Here is a 27,179-nt window from a genome sequence, read left to right on the forward strand (position 1 = left end):
TGGGTGGAATAAGGACTCTCTGTTAGCAGATGTCATAGGATATGGCTACTCAAATATATATTAGCTTCCACAAAAAATTAGGCCAATATAAAATCCACACAACAAAGTCAGGGAGCACCTGGAAGAATCTCCAGCACTAGCGTATGAGAAACGAACTAAGAGAAAACAGGCCTCGCCCTCTCTCAGACACAGGCATTCTGGCCAGAAGTGGCCTTATGGAGTGAGACGGAGAGGAACGAAAGGACGTTGTCAAGCCATTGGAGAGGGGAGGGGAGATGATAGGTGGGGTTATACTATTTTACTTCCATGCCAGTAAATGGTGCCAGAGGGACTGCAGGATCATGTTCATGATTTGGGAATGCTTTAGAGCCAGCATGACCAATATTTATTTACAGCATGTATCCCCAGCCCTTTTGCCTAAAAGGCTCTCAGATTGGCTTACAGAAATCTGTTCAAAGACCATTCCTGCCATCAGCTCACAATCTAAAAAGACATGACACATGAGGAAAACGGATGGGAGGGAGGAGGAAGAAGCAAGCTCAAGAATCAGTTGCAGCCAATGTAAGTGGTTATTCTGTTTGTCTTACCCTTGAGAAAGAGCACCCCCTCCCCTGAAGCACTCCCCCCACCTCCCAATCGGATCCAGGAGCAGAGCTGGTGACAACACGCAGGCTAGGAGGACAAGACAGCTATTTTCACACAGCTTTTTGCTCATGACAATTCGAGTCCTCCCAGGAAGAGGCTTGATGGAGTTAATGTCCTCCTCCCTTGCCAATGTCAGCTTTATCTCCCCAGAAGCACCCTTTCCCTCAGATCCAGTCTGGGAGCAGAGCGGGTGACAGTGTCCAAAGCAGGAGGAGAAGGCAGCTCATACTGCCAGACAGTTCTTCCCTGACAAAAGTGACTTTTGTGAGCTTCAGCTGACGCACCAGCTGCAGCTACATCTGGATGAGGATAGCTTAGCCATAGTTATCCATGCTCTGGTAAACTCCTGCTTAGACTTCAGCATTGTAGTGTACATGGTCTGCCTTTAAAAACGATCTGGAAACTGCAGTCAGTTCAAAATAGAGCTGCAAGATTATTAACTAGGACTGGGCATTTTGATTATTGGAGTTTGGTATATATTGCATCAGGAGTGCATAAATGAACAGTCTGGTAAGGCTGCTGGTTGAAAGAATAAAGAAACTTGAGAGGTGGGAGACATGACAAGAGGCTTGCACTGCACGTCGTCATCTCTGCCTGGAGCAGAAAAGCCCTGCCTGTCTTCCACAGGGGGGAAGAGGAGAAGAAGGGAGAATAACTCATCTCCTCAGCAGCAGAGCCCACAAGAGCTGTGCGGGCAGCCCCAGGTCCAGGATGCTGTTCTAAGAGGCAGCCAGAGAGACCAAAGATGATCCACTAAATCCTGATCTGTCAAGCCACATTAAGGTAAGTACTTGTTAGAGAGAGAGAGAGAGAAAGAGAGATCTTACTGACTGAAAAACAAAGAGGAGATAAATACATAAGATGAAATTGTAAAATATTATTACTGTCCTGGATGAATTGATATTTTTGATTGATGCAAAGGAGATATAGTTAATAACCTGATTCTCCTGAGCCCATTACTTAATGATTTTTTTCTGAAATAAATTTATGAATGAAATTCCACCATGAAAAGCAGAAGAAATAATGCTAACAGATTAATTTATATAGATTAAGAAAGATAGTGATATGCTTGGAGTTTTTACATTCTGATTTATAACCTGATTAACTGAACTTGAAATCCTGATGAGATTATAATATCCACATGTGGAAATAGGAAATGTCAAAATATTGTTTTGAATGTATATAGACTTTAGATGAATAATTAAATTGGAAGTTTAAAACAGTTAAACAGAGATTTTGTTAAATAAGGGGGGGATACATTAAAAAACTGAGATCTTAAGCAAAGTTTAATTAGTATGGATTTAAAGAAAACTCACGAGGATCCAAAAATAAATGAGTTACAACAAGAAACTGGAGTTAGAAAAAAGAAGTCAGAAAAGGAACAGACTGTCTCATAATTAACTATTCTAAGGAAATGGAAAATAGTAAAGAAGAGAGTACATGTGATTGGAAATGTATTGGATACATTAACAGGAACTGAGAGATTAAAACTAAGAAAGGACCATTTGATAATATTGTTAAAGAAGTTCTTAAAGGAAGAGCAGAGAAATTCTGAAGTAAGAACAGGTAAGATTATAGAATGAAGGGATGAGAAATTCCTAGAAATATTGAGTGAAAGAGATTCCACATTTAAAGACTACTGTGAAGAAAGAGGTAAAAGAGGAGCAATTTTGGGACAGATAACAGGTCAAATGAAGATATTAGAACAATAATTAGAAAAGCAAGATAAAATAATAGAATACAAAAAAGACAAGAAACAGTCCAAAGAATATCAGAAGCTACTTCAAAAGAAATTAAAGATCTAAGAGGCAAAGGAATCCTATATAAAACAGATTTAAACAAGTTTGAAGATAAATTGCAAGAGCTACAATTTGAAACCAGGAAAAAATAAGGGCATTTTTAAAGGAATTGTTACTGAGTGTCCATTTTCTTCATTCAAATGGATTGCATGTGGAAGCCTCTCTACCATGTACAGGCCCTGACATTTGGATTGATTGAGGTGAAAGTGGTTCAAATTAAAAAGCAAAGCAAAACAGGGAATGAATAAGCCTTGCAAATGCATTTACACAAATTACTAGCCTAGTAGAATTCTTAGTAGCCTGCCCACCCACATCTGTGAATCCAAGACTCTGTTTTGCTGAATGGCACAGGAAGTGAACTGCTGCTTATGATCTCACATCTTGCTGTAGCAGAATTCTTATGAAAAAAAGGACAGAGAACTGGACTTTACAGTGTACAGTCATAAAGACTGGTGATTGGTAAGAACCCTAAGAATTATTGTGTAATATGCCTCTATGTTCTACTGTTTCTATTCAATTCCACTAAAATGTCATACCTCTAGTCAGTGTTTGAGTGGCTTCTAATCTGAATTTGTATCCTTGGTTCAGTAATTAAATTTTATGTGACAATTTGTGTCTACTGGGTGTCCAAAAGCTAGAACTGGGTGTTCATTTGGGCACACAACTATTATTTAAAAATGCCTTGAGGAAACATAATTTAAAATGTAGGGGCCTGCCAGAAAAAATAGAAAAAGGAGATCTAGTAGCTTTTTGTCAACAATTCAGGCGGAATATCTGAAACTTGATAGTCCTGCAGCAGTGGGGACTGAAATGGCAATCAGAATAGGAACAAAAACAACTTAAAAATTGAATAAATCTTATGATGTACTAATTACATTTATTACTTTAAAAATTAAAGAGGCAATATTGCAAAATATATGGGCTAAAAATAAATTAATAGTGGAAGGTACAGAAATTCAAGTGTTCAACGATATCCATCCTGATGTTTTGGCTACAAAAACTATATTCAGTAGGCATTCAATATAATTGGAGTATACCATTCAAACTTAATATTTTTGTAAAAAATGACTGGGGTGCATCAGAACAATGAATGGAACAAATGGCGAAAGCACTTGTAGATCCAATTTTTTTTGCAATTATCTCAGTAAAATGGATTTAAGTGATTAATAGGAACTTTTAGGATTTTAATTTTTTCTTTTTCTTTCCCCTTTTGTCTTTTTGTTTAAGTGTTCCTATCAGCTGGTCTAGCATGTGGATCCCACAGTCTACCCATTTCTTCCACAAAAAGGATTGCCTCTCTATCTTCAGATCTGGGTTACTCCATAGAGTTAATTTAGCATGAGCAGAGTTTGGAAATAATTCATTACAAGTAACAAATTATTTGTAATTCATTACTTTTTTGAGGAACAAGTGGGTAATCCCTTTACATTTTGATTGCAATAGAACTAGGAGTAATTTTATTACTTTTGTGGAGTAATTGTAATGTTTCCAGCATCACTTTGGGGCATTACTTGGGGGGGGAGGGAAGCAGGGAAAATCTTCTGCTCCTCTGATTTGTGGATGAAAAGGATGTGCCTCAAACTGGGCTTCCATGCAGCATCGCTCTTCCCTCATGCTCTGTGCGTGGGTAGGAGGCAACGAGAAAGGAGGTGGAGAGTGAGATGGGGTGGAGTGGAGAAAACAATTGTTTAAAAAAATGGATGGTGGTGGTGAAGAATGGAGTGGAGGGAAAAAGGAGCCGGAGGGAAAGAACATGGATTAAGGAGGAGAAGGAGGCAGCAGTAGAATGGAGATAAAGAACTGTGGAGGTGAAAGAGGATAACGTGTGTGTGTGCGTGTGTGAATACTGTGTTTGCACTTGGCACACAAATTGGCCTCCACCACCCTCTCTGGCTACCGTGCTGCATTTGCAGTATTTTAACTTTTTTGCATCTCGGGGAAATGTTTGCTTGGGTGAGTGTCCCTTAGCTGGTAGCAGGGCAGGGTCCGGGAGGTGGTTAAGTGAGAGAGATTATGCTTGCTGGCTGGGGGGGGGGGAATTGCACTTGGTTTGACGTGCAAAGATCTGAGTAGTGGCCTCAGCCTCCCTCCCCAACTCCCTTACCATCGGAAAGACCACCATTGCTATCTTATGGATAAAAAGAATTATTCTACTACCTCTGTATGTGTGTGTTTATTTTTAATGTTGTTTTAGGCCAATTAGATGTGCAGCAGCCAAGGCCAACACTTTGTAGGCATTTTTTAAAAAAAGTAACTGAAATGTAATTGTAGTAGGGTTGTCAGGTTCAGGGCCTGAGACTGATTCTGTATCTTTAGGAGAAGAGAAAGTCAGCCAAGTGCAAGTGTTCTTGCAACCCTGTAGTGGGAAAAACCACAAGGTGGAATTCTCCCTTCCTCTTGCACAACTTTTAAAGATACAGAATTTTTCATATTTTGTTTAAAGTTTTCATAAAAAGAATAGTATATTAGAGTATAACATGACAGCAAATCTCAACATATAGCTATGACAAAATGGGACCTCTTTCCAGCCATGATGAAGTAAATATTTTTCATAATTGTGTATGAAACAGAATAGATGCTATTTTGAGGCTTAAACTGGTTGTAAAATGTATCCTTGAGAGGCTAGAAGGGAGCATTAGCTAGGCCTGCAGCGCAACTGTATGGGAATCTAAACCAATCATGGGAAGGTAAAATCTTTCTTTATGTCTGGGCAGCAGTAGAGATAAGATTAGTCAAGCAGGTTTATGATTGGCCCAGGCCAAGTAGCCCTAGTTACAGAGATTGTTGTAAGGACAGAAGGCATAGGAAGTCTTTAAAGAGGGATTCTGTGGCCTGTTCTTGTTACAGAAAAAACTTCAGACCTGCTAGGGAAAGAATTCAATGAGTGGCCCTACATCATCATTGTTTGGACTGTGATCTTCAATTGAGAGCTGCCTGCAGGCCTGGGCAGGGTCATTCCAACATCCTGGAGACAGGAAGCCTCTCAAAGAGCTGCCAGAGCACCCATGTCTCCAGTGAAAGGGCACTAAGCATGTTCACCACAGCTTACTCAGTCTGGAGCACGACTGGTAGCAGAAGAGAGCAGAAATGCTCTCAGCACAATGGACAGATCATGCCCTCAATGCCCAGGGAAGACAGCTACCTACCCCAGCCTCCTCAGGGAGTGCTGGGCAGTGTTTCCTCAGACACCAGCAGAAGGCACGCTTACCTCTAGGGCTCATGGAGACAGAGAGGGCAGAGTGGTGCCCCTGCCAGATGGCAGGGACTGATGATGCTGGCAGCATCTACACTTGCTCCTTTAGCACTAAGATGGCACCACCACCTCTTTCTTCCACAAGAACTGGAGATTGCAGCTGGGGAGAGAAGGTTAACTCTTGCCTTCTCACCTGTACTCTCCTGGAAGACCAGGAAAGCGGTGCTCACCACCACCCCAATTAGCCTGAAAAAAGTGAAAACCCTTTTTCCAAACCTAATTGCTGAATGGGTTGGATACCAGTGAGTAAGTATGTATGTAGTTGTGGTGCTTGTGCAGTGGCAATCCTTGTGTGGTGCCCATCACAGTTTCTCCAGTTTGCAAATGTGCCAATGGAACTACACATTAGAATGGAACTACACAACTGCCTGGAACTACACAATAATCAACCATGTCTGCAAGGCAGTTTTTCAGTCCATTGCTTGTGACGCATGACACAATTCTTTACTTCTCTGGGGGCGGGGGTGAGATTTTACCTTTGAGCAGGTCTCTAGGGCAAAGGTAGCTAAACATGCATCCTCCAGATGTTGTTGAACTACAAGTCCCATCAGCCCCAGCCAGCATGGGAACTGATTGGAGTATAGGGATGGAAATATCCATCCATTTCGGTTCTCTCCGTTTCTCATTTTTCCACTCTTAAATTCAGTTGTCCACATTTCTGCAGCAATTTGGAAAATATTTTCAAAAAAATCCTCATGAGAGTTCTCCAACATTTTAGAATGAATTTCTCCTAATACAGTAAAGACATGTTTGTGGGCAGTTTTGACTAATGTGCATATATTTGCAAGCAGAGCTTGGAAGATTACTTTTTAAAAGTAATAAATTACAGTTACAATTACTTGGCCCAAAAAAGTAGTAATTACCGTTACAATTACAATTGCTCTGAAAGTAACTGATTACTTTACTTTTTCTCAAAAGTAATCACTACAATTACATTTCAGTTACTTTTTTAAAAAAACTCCTACAAGGTGCTGGCCTTGGCTGCTGCACATCTAAGAAGCCTAAAACAATATTAAAAATAAACACACACACACAGGGGGTAGTAGAATAAAAAATTTATCCTTAAGATTAACATAATGACATAACAGAATCTCACATCCCCCCAAGCAATGAAGATACCCCAACTCTTGAAATCAAATTTTACACTTGAAATGCTTTTATAATATGTTTCTGTTATGTCTCAAAAGAACAAGATGCTCAAAGAGCATGTCAGACAAGGAATGTCTTTTTACAGTCATTACGTTGCCACCAGTACTGAACAGGCGTTCTACTGCGGCGCTTGAAGGCATGCCTGTGTTGTGCTGCAAAAAACACAGCAGCACACGTGGAAAGCCATGGAGTGATGACACTTCCCTGCTGGGAGACCTCAGGTACCTCACCAGTTCCTCCTCAGCAGTGTCTACTGCTGACTTCTTGCCCTGGGGCAGAAAGTTAAAGAAGTCATCTTCTAAGTCATCTCCTTCCTGGTCTTTATCTGAAGACTGATCACTGTCCTCATTAAGTACACCCATCTTTATTTCAGCTTTCAACAAGGCTTCCATTGTGTATCTAAGAAAGAGAGAGGATATGTTAACACATATATGTTAGGAAACCATCATCTGCTCTTCATTTCCTGATGCTTGTCATGTCCCCTGGTTCAGGGTCCAGCCTGAGCCTGTGGATGATGACATGGAAGGTAGGAAGGTGACCAAGTCACCACACTCATGGGGCAGCACAGCAGACCCTTAAGGATTACCTGCAGCAACCCAAGGTTGTGATGAGGAGCCCCAGGAAGAAAAGGCCCAGCCCCTGCCTACCACCTTAAGCCCTCTGATGCCTCCCTTGAGACAACATTTCTCTTGGAGTAATCCACCCAAAGGGCTTCCCTAATGTTCTTACTTGTTGGTATGGGTGGTTGCCTGACACGGTTCCAGCCAATCTAGTTTGAAGCGAGGGTGTAGGCAGGCTGCCAGAAGAAGCCTCTTGTCCTCCCAGATAGCTGCAAACCGCTTTCTTAGGGCTTCGTGCACACCTCTCAGCAGCTGAAAACAGTATGTGTACCTCTCAGGTTTGTTTTCCAGTCCTTCTAACTTGCGGTCCAGATTGCAGAGCGTTGGTAGCAAATACCCCATGAACATGCTGTTCTCCCGTTGCAGGATATCTAGGGACTGGGCTAGTGGCTCCATAATCTCTGTGTATTCCTGTACCGCTTCAATCTCAGCAGCTGTGATCCTGGACAAGGAGCAGCGGTCCAATATGGCATGCATTTTTAGTGGCACAGTTGACAGGAGCTCATGTAGTTGCTTCAACGCATCAAAGGTGGAATTCCACCTGGTCTTATTCGGTACCTTCAGATACACACCATATTGCGCACGGATATACTCAGCAATCTGGGCTGACTGGTTCTGCTTGGACCACAACTTGCTGCACTTTCCCATCAAGGAACGAAACTGTTTCTTGAAAGGACCAAGAAGACTACTTTTGGAGGAGTCAGAAAGCATGGCCTCTATGTCTTGTGTTGCCATGGAACGTCCTCTAGTTCATCACAATTATACTGTCAGTGCTTAGAGTGAAGCCAAACCTCACACATAGTCCCAGGGCATGTACAGGAATTCCATCTGAATCAGTAATGTGTGAGGGAGGACCATTTGCTGCTCTGCCTCAGACAGCAAAATGTCATTAACCACCCTGCTTATGTGGGAAATTCTATGATTTGCTGTTTAAGAAACAGAGAGAATTGTATCATCCTATGGGACGTGGTTTCTCAAGAACTATATGAGCCAGAATTCGTTAGTTTCTTCAAGCATTTCCTGGGCACAGGCACAAGATGCCAACAGGGTCTGGTGGTATTTGGGAGACACATGTCATAATAAGTAGGGACATTGATATTCTGGGGACTGTTGGAACTAGTGCTGCTAGTATGGAACACAGGCCCCCAGAATACATAGTAGTAAATATGATCAGCATTTAGCCTCCACAATACATAGTACAACTGACACTAGTTCCCAAAGACATGGAACAATGTCTAAAGGGCATTTGCGTTATCTATGTTTCCCAGCCAGAAATGTAAGGAGCTCAGACAAAGGGAGCGAAACAACGTTAAGTACAGCAATCTTCTAGCTTTTTCCAAAAGAGATTGTTGATTTTTTCAAAAGGGACTGTGGAGCTCAGGGAACCAGTTGTGTGTGATACATTTTTGTACAAAGAGACCAGACAAATTATGCTTGCTAACTGACGATGTACTCAAACATTTCTTGAGTCCCAATGTCTCCCTCTGGTCAAAAAGGTTGGGATGTTTTTGAAAGAACAGTAAAAACCTGCAAAGCCTGTTTGATCAGAGGTGAAAGAAAGAATATGTTCATAAAAGAGATCTGGCCAGAGACCATTTTAATAATTCAGCAAGCAAGGAAAATGGAATGTACACTTTTGCAGCATATTATTAGGTGGTAACTTTGTTCTTATCAACACATTGATAAGGTCCCTTGCTCTGAGCCACCAAAAAGGCCCTCCTTTAACGTAAAGTCAGCCTATATTAACAGGGAGGCACCGGGATTCTCTGCAAGGGCACATCCTTTCGAGGGTTAAAGAATGTAGGGTGGAAACTGGATTCTATGACAGCAGATGTAACACGATATCATTGCCAATAATCGCACGCCAGCACATTTGTATTACCACACCCTTACGAAATCCAAACAAGGAACTCAGAGGCACTCCTGGCAGAATGCCTAGTCCTAGCGTGCAAAGAAGCTCCGCTAGGAACACACACCCCTATGCTCTCTTGGAAAAATACACACCCTACCGAGCTCTTGGGCTGTGCAAAAAGCAAGAGAGAGGCAGAAGGAAGAAAGGAACCTTCACAATCCAAGAGGGGAGTGAAGGTAACGGGTAGGCATGCCCTTTGACTTTCACTTTGCTCGGGTATCGGTAGATGGCACTGGAGAACATGGGGCAGGGGCATGATGTATGGCTACCCAGGGGCATGGCTCTGTAGGGGTGGGGAGCACAATGATCCTATATACTAGCAAACTCATTCACCAAGTGCCAACATGGTATCTGCAGAATTCAGGGAACCACAAAGGTGGCAGATGTCCATCCCCTGCCCATGGGGGGGGGGGACTAAGGAGGGAAACCCAAAACAGTGCAGTAAAGTCTGAGCATGCTCAGTGGCAACAGAACATTGACTGACTTCAAAAAGGGGGGGATGGGGAATGGAATGGTGTCTCCTGGAAAGGGGCATGCATGGAAACACGAACAGGAGAATGCCACTCCGCAACATTTTGTTGCATACTGCTTCTTTTCTTGCTCCACTAGGTGATGGATCCCAAAACTGGGTGGGAAAGTATGAAATGCATGCCCATCAAGCGCTCAAAGCTGGTGGAAGTTGAAGGAATCCCTTTCCCTGCTGAAACTGCAGACAACTGGGAGCGTTTATGGGCCTTTAAAGCTCGTCCTGATGACCTCCTCATTTGCACTTACCCCAAAGCAGGTAAATGGGGAGAGAAGAGGAGAAAGCAGGGATGTTGTCATAGTGGTGAGGAGATATCAGTGTGGGAGAAGATAGACAGCCTGGGAGACTGGGGGCACAATGGCTGAATTATTGAATCTTTATATCTCTTCTCCAACCCGTCCCACCAGGAACTACCTGGATACAGGAAATTGTGGACGTAATCCAGCATGAAGGAGACCCACAAAAATGTGATCAGGCCCCCATCCACCAACGGATTCCCTTCATAGACCTGTTCTTTCCAAAACCCATCCCCTCAGGTGAGTAACAGGTACTGCTTCAGGGAAATGATGGGTGAGGGAGCTCACCACAAGGCTGAACACTGCCTTCTGGTGTTTTCAGGCTTGGAAGAAGCAGAGGCAATGCCCTCTCCTCGCACACTCAAATCTCACCTCCCGGTCCAGCTGCTGCCGCCTTCCTTCTGGGAACAGAATTGCAAGGTCAGGACAACCAGCGTGAGGTCAATGGGAGGACAGAGTCGTGGCTGGGGCCTCTTTCAGTTTCCAGCTCAGTTCTAGACCATGTGAAAGACAATGGAAGGAAAGGGTGCCTATGAGCATGTAATGAGTGAGGAGCTCAATATTCTGGACTGGCCAGGTCTGGGCTTTTCAGACAGGTTGTGGGCCCTTTTTCCTTGAAGCACACTGCTAGAAATAAAGGAGGGGAAAGAAATTTCGTAAGGTGGAGCAAGGTGTGTGAGTGAAAGTGTTGGCGTTAGGACTCCTGGGTTCTCCTGGGCTCCTTCTAGGAGGAAGGGCAGGAAATAAATAAATAAATAAATAAATATTCTTTCCACAGATCATTTATGTGGCCAGAAATGCAAAGGACAATGCAGTCTCCTACTTCCATTTCCACCGTATGAACCAGGGAATGCCAGAGACAGGAAACTGGGATGAGTTTCTGGAGAGTTTCCTTGCAGGACAGAGTGAGTGGAGACTAGTCTAACAGGAAATCCAAGAAAAGAACATCTTCGTCAGAGCACTTTTGGGGTCTAGAGAAGACGGCCAGTATCTTATGCTCTCTCTTTCTCTCTCTAGCTGTTTGAGAGAGAGGAAGCCAACTGGTCCCCACAAGGGTTGGGGATTAGCAGGATCCCATGAGAAGAGGGACAACTGGCAGTGACTGGCCCAAGGTCACCCAGTGAGCTTCATGGCTGTGTGGGGATTTGAACCCTGGTCTCCCAGGTCGTAGTCCAACACCTTAACCACTACACCACACTGGCTCATGTAGGGTGGCCATATGTCCTATTGCACAGAAGACAGTCCTCTGTTTGAAAATATCCTCTATTTGAAGGGCTATCTGCCCCTTGTCTGGTTTAAAAATAAAAAAAATCAGAAGGGAGAGGAGGAGGGGCTTTCAAGGCTCTCGTCAATGGCTGGCACCTGGACAGCAGACTGAGCAGGCACCCAGGCCACGGGGACCCAATCCTCCCTGTCACTGTGAGATATATTGTATTTCTGTTTAAATTAAAATAATTTGTTCTAAATTTACACTGATACATATAAATTAGAATATGGGTTTTTTTTTTGCAAATCTGGGTCCTCCTTTATCCTCTTTGGAGGGGGGGAGTGGATTCCCTTATTTTTGGCAATGTGTAAGTGGCAATTGTTTTTTCTTGCTGTTGTGTCTCTTTGCAGTTGCCTGGGGCTCTTGGTTTGATCATGTTCGTGGCTGGTGGGAAGCCAAGAATCGCCACTCAATTCTGTACCTCTTTTATGAAGATATGAAGGAGGTACGTAATTTGCACACACGCTCTCCAGTCAGGGCCCAAACATGGGATGGGGCAGGAAAGGGACACTTTACTGGGCCCAAGAATCAAAGGAGACCTGGCAAGCTTATTATCAAGGGGAAAGGAATAGACAGTAAATTACAGATTAGTCTTCCCCAACCTGGCATGGTCCAGATGTTTTGGACTTCAGTTCTCACCTTCCCTTATCAGTGGCCATGGTGGCTGGGGCTGATGGAAGTTGTAACCCAAAACATCTGGACGGCACCAAGTTAGGGGTGGCAATTTTATATTGTGCGTGAGGATGTCCATGCAAGCTTCTGTCCCTATAGCTATGTTTCTGTATAGAATGTTCAGATCTTGTCAGACCTTGTGAAATTCGATGGAGCCAATCATAACCAGAGTTAGAAGAGGCCAAACAGCATTCTGGAGAGTGAGAAGCTAGACTTAGGCTGCGGTGAGGCTGGGGCATTACCTCACAAACAGGTCATTCAGACCTGATTTTTCTGTATTAGCATATTGCATATGAGGATCTACACCCTTACTCACCCACACCCACCATATTGCTATTCACTAATAGGCAAAAAACCTTGCTGTTTAAGAATGTGCCTATAGCCCACAGATATTTCTAGCAAACTTTAAAAAGCAGGGAAATTGGACAGCTATAGTGAGTGCACCAGAGGAGCAAGAGACCTGACCTCCTCTCTGAGATATTGTACTGCCCTACAAATTTGTCAAAATGCAAACACAATTTGGGTTGGTCTTTCACAGTCCAATCCACTTGCTGTGTAGCTTGGAAGAATTGGAGGGTGACGGGTAGGGAGGGGCAAGAGGGAGGGGATAGGAGGGAGGGGAAGGGAGGGTGGGTTTGATAATTTGTATACTTTTTGAGTTCAATGGGATTTATTGCTGTGCAATCACGTTTGAAAATGTAAATGGACTGCCTTCAAGTCAACTGGACTTATGGCAACCCTTTGAATAGGGTTTTCTTGGTAAATGGTATTCAGAGGTGGTTTTACCATTGCCTTCCTCTGAGGCTGAGAGTTAGTGACTGGCACAAGGTCACCCAGTGAGCTTCATGGCTGTGTGGGGATTTGAACCCTGGTCTCCCAGGTTGTAGTCCAACACTGACCCGGGGGTGGGGCAGGGAAAGGAGGGGGAGGGGAGGAGATTGGGTGGGTGGACACTGGGCAGAAGGGAAGACCCTTTCCTTTCCAAAAGGAAAACACTGTGAATAGTATCATTGCTTTTCAACATTTCCCCCACCTTTTTATTTTACAGCAGGCACATGTAGCCTCCCACCCAAATTTAAACCAAAGCTGCCCCTGGCCATATCCACACCAGGCCTTTATTTCACTTTGGACACTCATGGCTTCTCTCAAAGAATTCTGGGAAGTGTAGTTAGTGAAGAGTGCTGAGAGTTGCTAGGAGATGCCCTGTTCTCGTCACAGACCTTCAGTCAGAGTGGCTGACTGTTAAACCACTCTGGCCACTGGAGCTCTGTCAGGGGAACAGGAGTCTCCTCTCAGCACCCTTCACAAACTACACTTCCCAGGATTCTCTGAGGGAAGCCATGACTGTCTCAAGTGAAATCAAAGTCTGGTGTGGCCCCCTGATTAGCCAAGCCAAGCAGCTGTGAGTCTGGCTTTTAGAACACTGACAGTTGGTTCTTACTGAGCATGCCCGATGTTATAATTGGGTTCCAGCCAAAATTTCTTAAATTAATTAAAAATCAGCCAGACATTTTTTTAACTTTTAAACTGTAGAAGATGAAGGTCAGAGTACGGGGCAAGGTCATTAACAGGTACTCTGTGAACATGGCTGGTTTTTAATGAATTTCAACAGATTATGAGAACTGACAGAAAAAAGTCCAAAAGGGCTCTGGGGTTTTTTCCTCTCTTTTTAGACTTTGAACTCTCTATTCTCTCTGACTGTTTTGTGTATCACCATGAAAATTGAGAGAGTTGTTAAGCAAGTGTTTCTGAGTTCAGGACAATATGTTTTGTAAGGTTTTGTTTTGAAATGAGCTTATGGGAAGCATCAGAATGGCATTGGGGTATTTACAATTTAACATTGCGGAATGTGAAAAATCCATGCTGGCTATAGTATACAGCCACTCTTGTGGCTGTATAATTCTGCTGCTTGCCATCCACACCATTGGGTGGCGCTTGACAGAAAATAGCCTGGGTATGCTTGTGTTGTCTCTCAATTTAATCATTCTCTTCCACAGTTAGCTTGCAGTATTAAACTGCAATTTGCTTGTTTGTTTGTTTGTTTTTAAAAGGGTGGGATGCTAAGCTTTTTGTAAATTAAGATATTTCCCTTCTCCCAGCCTTCTTCATCTGATGTCTTAAAAGCACCTCGGGATCCAGTCATGTTGCTGAGAGTCTTGAACCTCTTTTACTGTTTTTTCAAACCTCTTCAAGAGCCTCTTGCAACACTGGAGAGATTGGGGGGGGGAAGCAAAAGGCAGCAAGGGGGCTTCTGGCCATGTGCACCTTCCTGCTGTTCCCCCCACCCCCGCCCCATCTCCAATAGCTCCATGCAGCAGGACTTCCTTCTGCTGCAGGAAACTGAAGAGGAAACAAACAAGAAGAGGCTCAGGAGTCAGGACTGATTTGATTCCCCTCAGCAACGCTATTGGATCCCGAGATATTTGATGAAGACTTAATTTACAGAACGTTCGGCACATGCACACACATCCCACTCAGAGAACTCAGCAGCCCCGGTTTTTATTATTACAGATCTTGTACAGTTCTGTGAAATTGGATCCCAATGTGCTTCAAAGTTGGCCTGGGCTCCAGAGGGCAAAGAAGAGCCAACACTAGTTCCCAGGGAATGTCTAAAAGTCATTTGTGAGGGCACTAATGTATAATTAACATATATGTCTGGCTAGAATACAGACCAGGCAGCCAGAAACATAAAGAGCTTCCATAAACTAAAAGAAAATAAGCAGGGGTTTCCAAACGGTGGTCCACGGACCACCTGTGGTCCACATGGTTCTTTCAGGTGACCTGTGGCCTGTCTGTGGATTTGTGGTTGAAAACTGGAGACGGCACATCCATCACATTCAATATTCACCTTGATTTTTAATTGCATTTAATTGCTTCTTTTATTTCTTATATGGTATATTATTGCATTGCAGCTCAATTCTAGGGAATTCAAATTATAGTTTGAATAAACTATACTACAATAAAATTACTACAAAACCACAATAAAATACAATATATAAGAAAAAAAGAAGCAATAAAATACAGTTAAAAGTCATACAGCATCTAGCACAATGCAATACAATTGCTACAACCGACAGGCAAATCAGCAATTTTCAAGTGGTCCATGGCGGAAAAAGTCTGGTAATTACTGAACTGAAGAATACTAATCAATCCTATTTTAAAAACAACAAGAAGGAATTGTGGGGGGGGGGGTAAGTGAAGGATGGGAATGGAGAGGGATTAGCTACTACCTGGCCCTGAGAGGCAATAATAGAATTTCAGAGTTGAAAGGCACTTTGGAGGTCATCTAGTTAGGCATGATGCTTGGGCATTGCCTCTAAGATATGTAGTACTTTCAGCTACGAAGGAACTCTGCTGCTAAACTGCTCCAAGCAGTGGCCACGTTTGCTTCCTGGCTTATCATGGCTGAGCATGAATGAGCAGTGTGCTATTGCATGCTGCCTTGCCACTTCCCCACTTTGCTCCTCCCTTGGTACAAGTGGGATAAATAAAACAGGAAGTATTGGCTTCCCATTACTTCCAGGACAGGGACCATGGTTTGATGCTCCCTAACAAGTCATGATCTCTAGACAATGTTGGATTGCTGATCATAGTTTGTTAGGGAGCAACAAACCACGCTCCTTGGTTCAGGTGTAATGGGAAGCCAAGGCTTCCTTGTTTCTTTATCCCACTCACATCAGAAAGGAAGGAACTGTGAGGGATCAGGAACATGCACTAGCATGATGCTCATTCACTGTAAACCACAATAGGCCAGAAGGGTTTATTGTTATGTGAGTTTGTCACCAATGAGTCTGATGTTCTAAGCAGCTTCTGACTGCAGAATCCCATTCAGCCAAGAAGCATAATCCCAGACAGAATCTTCCCCAACCATTTTTGTCTTTCTCCCTAGGATCCAGCTCGGGAAATCAGGAAAGTAGTCCAATTTCTGGGCCTAAAACTCCCGGATCCAGCTGTGAACCAGATTGTGCAGCATACAATGTTTGAGAACATGAAAGCAAACCCATTAACTAATTACAGCTCCATACCTACTTTCATCTTTGACCAAACTGTGTCATCCTTCATGAGAAAAGGTGGGACAGACAAGATGCTGAGTTCCAGCTCACGTCTGGGAGGAGAGGGGGCTTGTGGGACTGTCTATGGCATTGGTGAAAGCAAGCAGTGTACTATCGCATTCAGAATACCCACATAAATTGCAGCAGTGCAATAGAAGTTCCACTTCAGAATGGATAATTAAGGGTCAGTTCAGTAATGCCGCATCTCTGTTGTGAGGAAGCTTCTAATTAAAGTTGCAGGGGATATTTTCAAATGGGACTCCCCACAGTAGGATATTGGCCATATGGTTGGACATTGACAGATAATATAGCTCTATATTGAGATATGAAAAATCTGTTTTTAATCAGCTTCCAGCTGACTGCAGGAAAGTAATGCTTCAGCAGTGCTGAGATGGAGAAGCAGTCCAGGTTTCTCATGCAGGGTGATGTTGCAGGACAGTGCTGAGTGTTTGCTCTAGATAGATCATAATCTCAGTTTAAGGAGGACAATGAAGATGCCTGATATAAAATGTTTATCCTAGAAAACTTCCTGTGAATCCTTTACAGTGCAGTTGGGATTCTGTGGCAGAAGTTGAGGAAAAGATAGAGAAGCTAATGTGGAAGAGGGCTCCATGAAGATAGGAACACACAAGATTAGAATAGCAGGAAAGGAGCATAAGAAACTGGGTGGTTGAGATTTTTTTCTGGATTATTTCCCCTGTCTACAGGCACTGTAGGAGACTGGAAGGAGCATTTCACAGTGGCTCAAAGTGAACGGCTAGATGACGTCTGTGCACGGTTATTGGGGAGCAGCGGCCTGATTTTCCGCATGCAACTATAAGCGCATCTCTGTAGTACCCATTGAAATTTTCTCCCAAATATGCCTCGGGTGTTAATGTTACCTGCATTTAATAAAATAAGCCATAAAACCACAAGGAAAAAACAAGTAAGCCTCTAAAGTTAGGTTGTGCACCCAATGTTTGTTCTGCCCAGAGCAGACTCACTGAAATTAGTAGACATGACTAACTTGGGTCCATTGATTTAAAAAAAGAAAATTCAGCAGCTAAAGCTCACATAAAGCTACACCATTAGCCCCTAAATCTCCCTACCCTCTTCCCCCCCCCAAAGACTTGCCTTCAAAAGCTCCCTATCAGAAATCTAGACATTGTACGCTTCAGAGAGATTTTACCCATCCCTATGCCTCTGTGTTTTTACCCATCTCCCGTGATTTCCCCCCTCCCTGTCTTCTTTCATGCCTGTAACTTCTAACCTCCTGGTAAACAAGTCTGAGCAGTCTGGTCAGCGAATGCTTTCTTTCATACCTTTCTCATCTCCTTCCTTCCCCATTGTCCTTTTCTGTCCCTTGCAGACCACGCCACATTCACACTATACATTTATTCCACTATTATTCCACTTTAAAAGGTTGTGGTTTCCCCCAAAGAATGCTGGGAAGTGTAGTTTGTGAAGGGTGCTGAGAGTTGTTAGAAGAAGACTCCTATTCTCCTCACAGAACTATAATCAACAAAGTGGTTTATCAGTCAGTCCCTCTTCCCATTCCCAGAAAACTCTGAGAATTGTAGCTCTGTGAGAGGAATTGCTGCCTCCTAACAACTCTCAGCATCCTTCACAAACTACAGCTCCCAGGATTCTTTAGGGGAAGCCATAACTGTTTAAAGTGGAATAATAGTGGAATAAATGTATGGTATGAATGTGGCCTACTGTCATATTCCATATATCCCTCTCTGCCTGTCACTCACTCAGCATTCCCATTCACCCCTACCCTCGGAATTTAACCTCCTCTCACAAAAGGTTTATTCTGAGCATGTGCAGGGAACACCCTTATAAACTCCCATAGAATAACATTGACTACAAAAATGCCTTTAAAAAACAAACTAACTGCAAACATGTTTCACAAGTCATAGGTAATGGTGCATACTGCATGTTTCCTTTGATCTCACAACAAACGATTTCCCAAAAGAGGCAGCACAAACAGAAATCTTTCACTAAAAGTCTACAGAGGACAAAGGCATACCATCTCTCAACTTCCTAAAGTTGCATGTTGAACTCATTCAAAATAAGCCATTTCTTATCCTTGCTACCCCAAATTCAGCATGGACCATCCTCAGCCATACTTCTTCACTATCAATTTTCAAATCAGTCAGCTCAACCATTTTTAAACTATAGACTGTAGAATCTACTGCACTTCCCCAGCTCATTATAATGGTGCAATGCTATTCAGCTGACTCACCTTTAATATAAGGCCACACAACTCTACAATCTCGAGAGAAGGGAACAAGCGTTTAGTTCTATTATACTGGCAACCACCTAATCTTCAAGTTGTTTGTTTTTTCTATGTTCAGTCTCTCAGTAAACCCTAGATAGTCCAGGCTCCATACATACTATTTTTAAAGCACATTCACAGTACATTTCCCCCTCAGGAAGGAATAAGCTACAGTTCCCAGATTTTTTTTTTTAGAGGAGGGGAATGTCTTTTGAATGTGCTTTAAAGGTACAGTGTGTATGTCAAATAGGGATGGATGAGAAATCCAATTCAGTTTACATTTAAAGCAGAATTTATCAAATTTGCACTTTCTGAAACTATGTGAGAACTGAACCACAGCCATCCTTCAAAATTCATAATTATTCAAATTTTTCAATGCAGTCAACCAGCGCTTCCAAAAATGCATATGTTAGGGGAAAGTGTGCATAAAAATGAATATGAGTGGAAATAACATTAAAATGCACTATATGACAAAATGCTTGCAAAAATGTGAACATTAATCAAAACTACCTGCAAAAAGTATTCATTAGGAGAAATCCACACTAAAATGCTGGAGAGTTTTCATGGTTTTTTTTTTTTAAAAAAATGCAAAACTGCTGCAGAAATGTGCAGAACTGAATTTAAGATTGGAAAAATGAGAAACTGAGAGCACTGAAATTGACATCTTTCCATCCCTAGTGTCAATCCTGTGTTATTTTTATCTTTGTGGTGAGGATCTCAGACAAGCTCTATTCAAAGGGAGTCTCTTATACGCTTGCAGCTTTCCCAAGAGGGCAGACTCAATGCAAGGGAAAGGCCTGCTAACCTTAGGGTTGAGACAACATCTTCCTATCTGTTAATGATTGTTTGGGTGCCTCCACACCATCACCATTTTGTAGGAGGGATGCAAGCGCATACCGTATGTTTAGTATGTGCAACTAAAGTGGATTCAAGGTACACTGTCACTGTTGCACAACAAATGCACTTTTTTAAATGAAAAAGAACAGACTTTTAGCAGTTTGGAAAACGCACTGGAGTGTGGGATGAATGAATGATTAAAGGGAAGACATTTAAACACCCCACAAGCCGATCAAGATGAATGCAGGACAAATGCTCATTGTTATATAACTGTCCTACACATAAATCAGAACAAATGCTCAATAAAGACAGGATATAATCTGAACTCCGTGTAAGCTTTGGACAAGCCAGTCAGGATGAATGCTCAATAAACAGGTTGTCTGGAGGAGCCCTTGGCTACACTGTTGTTTTAGCTATCCATTACTTGTATCTTTTGCATTTTACTGTTTTATTATTATGTAACTTGCCCTGGGACCTTTGATGAAGGGAAATTAATCAGTGTATCCAATAACATAAACAAACTACTGCCAGCAGGGCCCACTGAGAGGACCCTTGCCTAGCTTCAGACCTGACTTGACCTGACCCATTTATTTGATTCCATTTATGAATTGCTTCCTATAAAACACCTTGAAGTGATTTCACAGTAAAAACATCAACAATAAAAACAATTCAAAACAATTCAGGCTTGTTGCAAAACAAAAGTCTTCAGCAGGAGCCAAAAAGGCAAGAGCGATGATGTCTGTCTGACATGCAACAGGAGAGAGTTCCAAAGGATAGGGTGTTGCATGATTCCTACATCATGCAGAATGGACCTCCTGATAAGATGGCATCTGCAGGATGCCATCTCCTGGAGAGTGCAGTGATTGGTTGAGTATATAAAGGGTGGGATGATATTTTAAGTATCCTGGTCCAAGCTATGTAGAGCTTCATATACCAGTACCAGCACTTATAGCTTAGCTCAGCAGCTAATTGACAGTCAGCACATTTCTTGAACGGAAGAGGCTCAGATAATTATTACCACTTCCCCTAGCAGAACAGGATAATGGTGGTGCAAAGTTCAGAGTGTATTGCTACAGTTAGCCAGGACACCCCGCTTCCCCACACAACAAAATGATTTAAGGTAGCCTCCCAAACCTGGAGCCTTCCAAATGTTTTAGACTTCAACTCCCATGTGTCTCAGCCAGCATGGCCAAAGGTTAGGTACATTGGGAGTTGTTGTCCAAAACATCTGGAGAGCACCAGGCTGGGAAACATTGATTTAGGGATTTTAAGGAAGTAGGGTGAGATGCAGGTGAAATTAAGATTCTCTGTTAGCAGATGTCATATGATATAACTGTTCAAACACGCAAAACAAGCTAAAGCCGGTATGAAATCCCTTAAGGCAGGGAGCCGCTGAGAAACTTGAGTCAGAGAACACCCTCTCTCTCTCCCCAACACAGGCATTCTGGCCAGAAGTGGCTTTATGGAGTGAGACAGAGAGGAACGAAAAGACATCGTCAGGCCATTGGAGAGGAGAGGGGAGCTGGTAGGTGCAGTTATACTGTTTTACTTCCATGCCAGTAACTGGCGCCAGAGGGACTGCAGGATCACGTTTATGATTTGGGAAAGTTTCAGAGTCAGCATTACCATTATTTATTTATTTACAGCATTCATCCTCTGCCCTTTTGCCCAAAAAGGCTCTCAGACTGGCTTATGAAAATCTGTTTAAAGACCATCCCTGCCATCAGGCTCACAGTCTAAGAAGGCGTGATGACACATGAGGAAAAAGGGATGGGAGAGAGGAGGGCGAAGCAAGCTCAAGAAGCAGTTGCAGCTAATGCAGAGCTGGTGACAATACTCCAGCCCGGAGGACAATTCCCGCCACACAGTTTTTTGCTCAGACAGTTCAAACCCTCTCAGAAAGGGGCTTGATGGAGTTACCTTCTTCTTCCTTCGCCAATGTCAGTGGCAGTTTTGGCTGCCTTTTCCTCCCCAGAACCACTCTTCCCCTCAGATTTGATCCAGGAGCAGAGCTGGTGTTTTTGAGAAGGAAAAGGCAACTTCTAATGTCTGAGGTTCTTCCCTCAGATATTAGAAGCTCAGGTATCTCCTGTGGCCTCAAAGTGCCTTTTATCAGCTTCAGCTGATACACCAGCTATGAATGGATGAGGATAGCTTAGCCACAGTTACCCATGTTCTGTTAGGGATGGGTGAGAAATTCAATTCAGTTCGCATTTGAAGCTGAATCTGTTAAAGTCACACTTTCCACAACAACAGGAAAACTAAAACTGTGTTCTAGTAACCTCCATTGTAAACTGCAGCAATCCATTATACATGGGGCTGCCTTTATAAACAGTCTGGAAACTGCAGTCAGTTCAAAATGGAGCTGCAAGCTTATTAACTGGGACTGGATGTTTTGATCACATTATGCCAATGGTTTATCCATTGCATTGGCTCCCAGTCTTGTTTCTTGACCCAAATGAAAGGGCTGGTTTTACCTTACAAAGCACTAAACAGTTAGGACAAGGTTGCCAGAAAATAGTCTCCTCCAACATATGTCTACCCAAACCTGAAGGTCCAATTTGGAAGCCCTGTTCTGGGTGTCCCTGCCAAGTAAGTGAGATGGGTGGTTATCACATTCTTTCCAGACCCCCTCCGCTATGGAATAGCCTCCCCAGAGAGTTTCATCAGCCACCTTCTTTGTGGTCTTTTCCACACCAAGAGAAAACCTTTTCATTCAGCCAGGCATTTTAACTGTGTTTTAAATCCAGGCTGTAAATGTATGTTATGCTGGCTCTGTGCAAAAATGATTTTTGCTCTCTTTTATTAATTGTTAGTATCTATTGTATCCACTGCTAGGACTATTCAGAAACTATGTCCAATAGTTTCCATAGGTCTTCTCTGAGCAGGACTAGCATTTGATACAATTTATTTTGTGGTAAACCACCCAGGGAATGTTTGCTAATGATCAGCTATATAAATATAAATCATGGTCACTTCCTGTCACAACAGGTGATGGCTCTCCAAGCTGGGCTAGAAAGTTTGGATCCCCTGTCTATTGAGCGCTCTAAGACGGTGGAGCTTGAGGGAGTTCATTTTCCCATTGAGCTTGTGGAGAACTGGGGGCTTGTATGGGACTTCAAAGCCCAGCCTGATGACCTGCTCATTTGCACTTATCCTAAAGCAGGTAAATTGGGGTGTGTGTGTGAGGGGAGGAGTACATAAAAATGAGGGGAAGTTGGATAGTAGTAGGGAAGAGATGAGACAGCAGGGGAGACAAGATGGCCACTGGCAGAATGAGCTAACTTTCAGATCTCTTCTCCAACCCTGTCCCACCAGGGACAACCTGGACCCAGGAAATTGTGGACATGCTCCAGCATGGAGGAGACCCAAAGAAATGTGCTCGGGCTCCCATCTACCAACGAATTCCCCTTATAGAGCTGTTCCTTCCAAAACCACTCCCTTCAGGTGAGTAACTGGCACTGCTTGAGGGAGATGATGGCTGAGGGAGAAGTAAAGAGTTCCTCAGAACATACCAATGTTGCCTTCTGGTGTTTTCAGGCTTGGAAGTAGCAGAGGCAATGCCCTCACCTCGCACCCTCAAATCTCACCTCCAAATCCAGCTGCTTCCACCTTCCTTCTGGGAACAGAATTGCAAGGTCAGTCAGAGGGGGACAAGTTGGGCGAGGTCACTGGGAGGCAGGAAGTTAATGTAAAACATGGATCTCTCTTGGGACCTGCTTCAGTTTCCTGGCTCCAGCCTGGCAGACATGAAGTGATAATGAAAGGCAAGAGCATATATGAGCATGTCCAGAGTAAAAGGTTTTATTTGATCCCTGGTTCTGTTGATGAATATGTAAAATAATGTTTTGGGACTTTATTTTACATTGATATTTTAGTACTGTAGTGATGGCTTATGGGTAAACAAATAAATGCAACATATTTCCTCTGGGAAATAATATGAGTGATTGCTTCTTACCAGTAGTTGAGGGACTTTCCTGAGTAATTGCAACATCTGCCCTGATCCTGATTCATTTGAGGGGTGGGATGGCGTAATCAAAGCGTTTGGGGCTTCTAGACATATTTTAACCCCGGCACCTTTCACTTGAAAGTGGGGGTGGGGAGAAGGAGATGAGAAATCTTGTGAGGAGGGGAGGCTGAAGAGCTGGGAGGCAGCATTCCTGGGTTCTCTCTTCTTTCCACAGATCATATATGTGGCCAGGAATGCCAAGGACAATGCGGTCTCCTATTTCCACTTTCACAGAATGAACAAGTTGATGCCTGAGCCAGGAAACTGGGATCAGTATTTAGAGAATTTCCTTAATGGAAAGAGTGAGTAAAGACAACAGTTGCAAAACAAGAGACAAATCATACTGCATCAATGCGCCTGCTTGGCCCAAGTCAAGAGTGGGGAGCTGTGACCCTCCAGATGATACTGGACAATTCCCATCATGCCTGACCATTGGTCATACTAGCTGGGGTCAATGGGGGCTGGAGGCACCAGTTTTCCATACCTGGTTTAAAGAGAAGGTCAGGATCCAGTCTCTATATATGGAAGGAAAATGAAGCCTACTGGGTTACCAAGAGGCTGATAGGGTCAGCCCTAGTATTAGACTAGCCATGAGAGTGATGCATCATAGCAAAGCACTTTACTTTTTTCTTTCCAACTGTGAAAATGCAAACTATTGAGTACAATTTGTCAAGGCCTGTGTTGAACAACATGGAATTTGCTCCCCACTTCTTCTCTGTCTTTGCAGTTGCCTGGGGCTCTTGGTTTGACCATGTTCGTGGTTGGTGGGAGGCCAAGGACCGCCACCCAATTCTATATCTATTTTATGAAGACATGAAAGAGGTAAGCAGATTAGACAAACAGACACACATCTCTCTAGCTCAGCTATAGAGGAACTCTGCTTCTCAAAGAATAGTTCTGGAGCTCTTAAACTTCTGAAAGCAATGCCCTAGTCAAGCAAGACGTAAATCAAAATGAGCATCCTTATCACACACGGCTAGAATTCATCCTTCCCATCAACCTCTCTCTCCCTCTCTCTCTCCCTCTCCCCAGGACCCAGCTGGCGAAATCCAGAAAATAGCCCAGTTCCTAGAAATAGATATCCAAGAAGCAGTTCTGAACCAGATTGTGCAGCACACAAAATTTGAGAACATGAAAGCAAACCCGATGGCTAATTACAGCACAATGCCTCCCTCCCTCCTGGACCACGCTGTGTCACCCTTCATGAGAAAAGGTGGGAACTGAGGTGAGGTTCTACTCATGCATCTGATAGGAGAGGGGGCTTGTGTGAGACTGTGGGGAGCAAGCAAGGTATATTCACTTCTGAGGACTGGCAGAAAGTTCATGCAATGTCCACAATAAGCTATATGCTTAAGGAACTTCCAAAGTCATTTTGGACTGAGAAAGTTGTCAAAGGTGGCAACTAATACAAACAAAAGAGAGAACACAGATGTGCATCAAATTTGCATGTGCTAATTTGTATGTGTAGATGCAAACTGAAATATAATTACTACTTTCCCCATTAAAAATACGTTTCACCATAATGGGGAAGACTATGGGAGCAGTAACCTGCATGTGATGTCCGTGTGTGCTAACTCTCGATGGGCAACTTCAAGGCCCCCTTCCACTCTCCCTTCTTAGGGTTCTGTCTCTTTAAATTGGCCTTCGACTGGGCAACACCTCAAAGAGAGGACTCCTTCATATAGAGGACTGCCCTCTGTAAGATAGGAGACATTGTCACTCTAAGGGAGGTTAGAGGCAGGCCTTCATTTCTAGAAAAAGAAGGGCTGGGGTTCACACCCGTGATGTCCTGCCATCCTCCTTGAAAGGCAGCCTTAATTCTGTGTTGATGTGAAAAGGCTGCAGTTGCTTAAGGGAGAGGGAAAGGCTCTCTGGACATGCTTATAGGTATTTTTCTTATTGTGATGGCACTCACTATAGCATGCACTGCCAGATGGGAAGGGAGGCAAGTACACCAACAAAACAAACCCCTCCTTCCTCTAAACTGCTCACTGCTGCCACCACGTGAATACATACACACATGACAGCCCTTTAACCGGACCCAGCCTACTCTCTATACTGGGTAGAATGGCATGACACATAGGCATGGGGGGGGGGGAATAGCAAAGCCTCTGACCAAATATTTTCAAAACAAACTATACTTTTACTTAAAGTCTAACAGAGCAACCCTATCTAGGCCAGAGGGGAGATGTGCTGGCAATTCTCCCATGCAAATAACAGCTGCATCCTAACCCCTTCTGGCCACCGGGGGAGAGGAGGAATCCCCAGGAAAAGAAAACAGTCTAAGCAGAGCACAGCCATACTCACGGCATCCATAGCAACATTGCCCAGAACATCCAATCAGAAAAAGACCATGAAATATCCACAGCTAGACTGACCACCATGGAGGCAACCAATCAGGCAGTGATACACACTGTACATGCCCTCCCTTGCATCACTGTTGATAAATACAGATATAACAAACTATGCATTTTTTAAATAGTTTGATTCACAATAAAGTCCATTTTGGCAAGTATCAGTGGAATGGCTAAGCTTGCATTTTGCTAATGAGTAGTTCAATGTGGGTTTTGATAGCTATCAGGCATTTTCTCAGATAATTACTGATACAGAGCCTGCTACTGGGAGGAAGGGCGGGATATAAATTTAATAAATAAGTAATAATAAATAAAAACTGTATTTCATCTTTAGAGCAGTCACTGCTGAAAAATCTGCCTCACACAGATATTGCTCCATCAGGAAGCTCAGAATAATCAGTAGTAACTGAGTAATTTTGATAACGTGAAGCCAAAATTTGGATAACTTCAGTTCCAAACATTTATCTTTGAGGGTCACATGACACTGACATTTCAATGAATTGCTGTTCTTTTTGTACAACTTTATGACATCAGTTGCAAAAGAGTTTCACACCCATTCAAACTTCTCTATTTCTTCAGCAGGCAAGTAATGGACAAATTATGACTAAGCAAACTTGAAATCACCCTTGGCTAAACGATTAACTAACCCTGGTAGCAGGTCTATGGATGGTTTGCCACACGGTGCTCATACAGCGTGTTGTTTTGCGTGGCTGATACAGCTTGCCTCTCAAGTGCAAGGCACCAAAGGCAGTGCCTGCGCATCACAGGTGAGCTGTGATAGTCACTCAAAGCAATTTTGTATGTGAACACCTTTGGGCAAACCGTCACCAGATCTGCCACCAGAGAGCAGTTCCCAAGTGTTAAAATGCAAGACTTGAGCCTTTCTGAATGCAACCGGTACAATGTACCAACAAAACAAAAAGTTGTTAAAGGTATCATCATGCCAGTTAAGGATTAAATGCAATAAATATTTGGGTTTACATATGAAGCCCACGATCCACTTACACAGGCTTTGTGATTCACTTGCAGGTCGTAACCCACAGGTTGGGACAGACTGCACTACATAATAATAAATGCAGCATTTCAAAATTGCAAAGCAGAACATTTTTTTCTGGATTGTTTTCCCCACCTTCAGGGACCGTAGGAGACTGGAAGGAACATTTCACAGTGGCCCAAAGCGAACAGATGGATGACGTCTGTGCCCGGGAACTGGAGGGAAGTGGCCTGTTCTTCCGGACAGAATTATAAGCACACCTCTGTTCTATACATCAAGATGTTCATCAAGCCATGCCTCAATTGTTGATGTTACTTGAAACCACAAGCAAGAGCCAGTCAAACCAAATTTTGTGTAAGGGCCTTTTAAAATTGGATGTATCTTTGTATTGGCCTTTTCCTTTGCAAATGAATTTCAGTAAAATTAAGTAACTGTGTTTACTCAGTTATATACCCATTTTGATGATGAGGGGGGGAAAACCCAGTTCTTTAAAGTATTTCTTTCAATAAGATTTCAAGGAGATCGGGTGATCAT

The 27,179-nt window shown here is 43.2% G+C and overlaps 2 protein-coding genes across 13 annotated transcripts; both read left to right on the top strand.

The window, feature by feature from the left end:
- The first annotated feature begins 465 nt into the window (after nucleotides 1-465).
- On the top strand, nucleotides 466-20,813 carry LOC133365990 (sulfotransferase 1C2-like). 10 transcript variants are annotated; one of them, XM_061588559.1, is made up of 12 exons: nucleotides 466-561; nucleotides 1,273-1,428; nucleotides 3,672-3,854; nucleotides 6,885-7,067; nucleotides 9,988-10,162; nucleotides 10,312-10,440; nucleotides 10,523-10,620; nucleotides 10,979-11,105; nucleotides 11,818-11,912; nucleotides 16,029-16,209; nucleotides 16,899-17,116; nucleotides 20,728-20,813. In XM_061588559.1, the coding sequence occupies exons 5-11, from the start codon at nucleotides 9,991-9,993 to the stop codon at nucleotides 17,009-17,011; spliced, it is 915 nt and encodes a 304-aa protein (XP_061444543.1). In that variant the 5' UTR covers nucleotides 466-561; nucleotides 1,273-1,428; nucleotides 3,672-3,854; nucleotides 6,885-7,067; nucleotides 9,988-9,990; the 3' UTR covers nucleotides 17,012-17,116; nucleotides 20,728-20,813. The 10 variants fall into 10 exon arrangements, with proteins under 10 accessions (XP_061444543.1, XP_061444544.1, XP_061444545.1 ...); XM_061588560.1 differs by having other exon boundaries at nucleotides 6,932-7,067; XM_061588561.1 differs by having other exon boundaries at nucleotides 3,672-3,813.
- A 1,469-nt stretch (nucleotides 20,814-22,282) lies between these two features.
- LOC133365992 (sulfotransferase 1C1-like) lies at nucleotides 22,283-27,081 on the top strand. 3 transcript variants are annotated; one of them, XM_061588571.1, is made up of 7 exons: nucleotides 22,283-22,454; nucleotides 22,607-22,735; nucleotides 22,829-22,926; nucleotides 23,473-23,599; nucleotides 24,025-24,119; nucleotides 24,330-24,510; nucleotides 26,787-27,081. In XM_061588571.1, the coding sequence occupies exons 1-7, from the start codon at nucleotides 22,283-22,285 to the stop codon at nucleotides 26,897-26,899; spliced, it is 915 nt and encodes a 304-aa protein (XP_061444555.1). In that variant the 3' UTR covers nucleotides 26,900-27,081. The 3 variants fall into 3 exon arrangements, with proteins under 3 accessions (XP_061444555.1, XP_061444557.1, XP_061444556.1); XM_061588573.1 differs by having other exon boundaries at nucleotides 24,330-24,522; nucleotides 26,787-26,875; XM_061588572.1 differs by lacking the exon at nucleotides 26,787-27,081 and adding an exon at nucleotides 26,681-26,733.
- Nucleotides 27,082-27,179: the final 98 nt, after the last annotated feature.

Source organism: Rhineura floridana, chromosome 11 (assembly GCF_030035675.1).
Source record: "Rhineura floridana isolate rRhiFlo1 chromosome 11, rRhiFlo1.hap2, whole genome shotgun sequence".
Taxonomy (NCBI): Eukaryota; Metazoa; Chordata; class Lepidosauria; order Squamata; family Rhineuridae; genus Rhineura; species Rhineura floridana.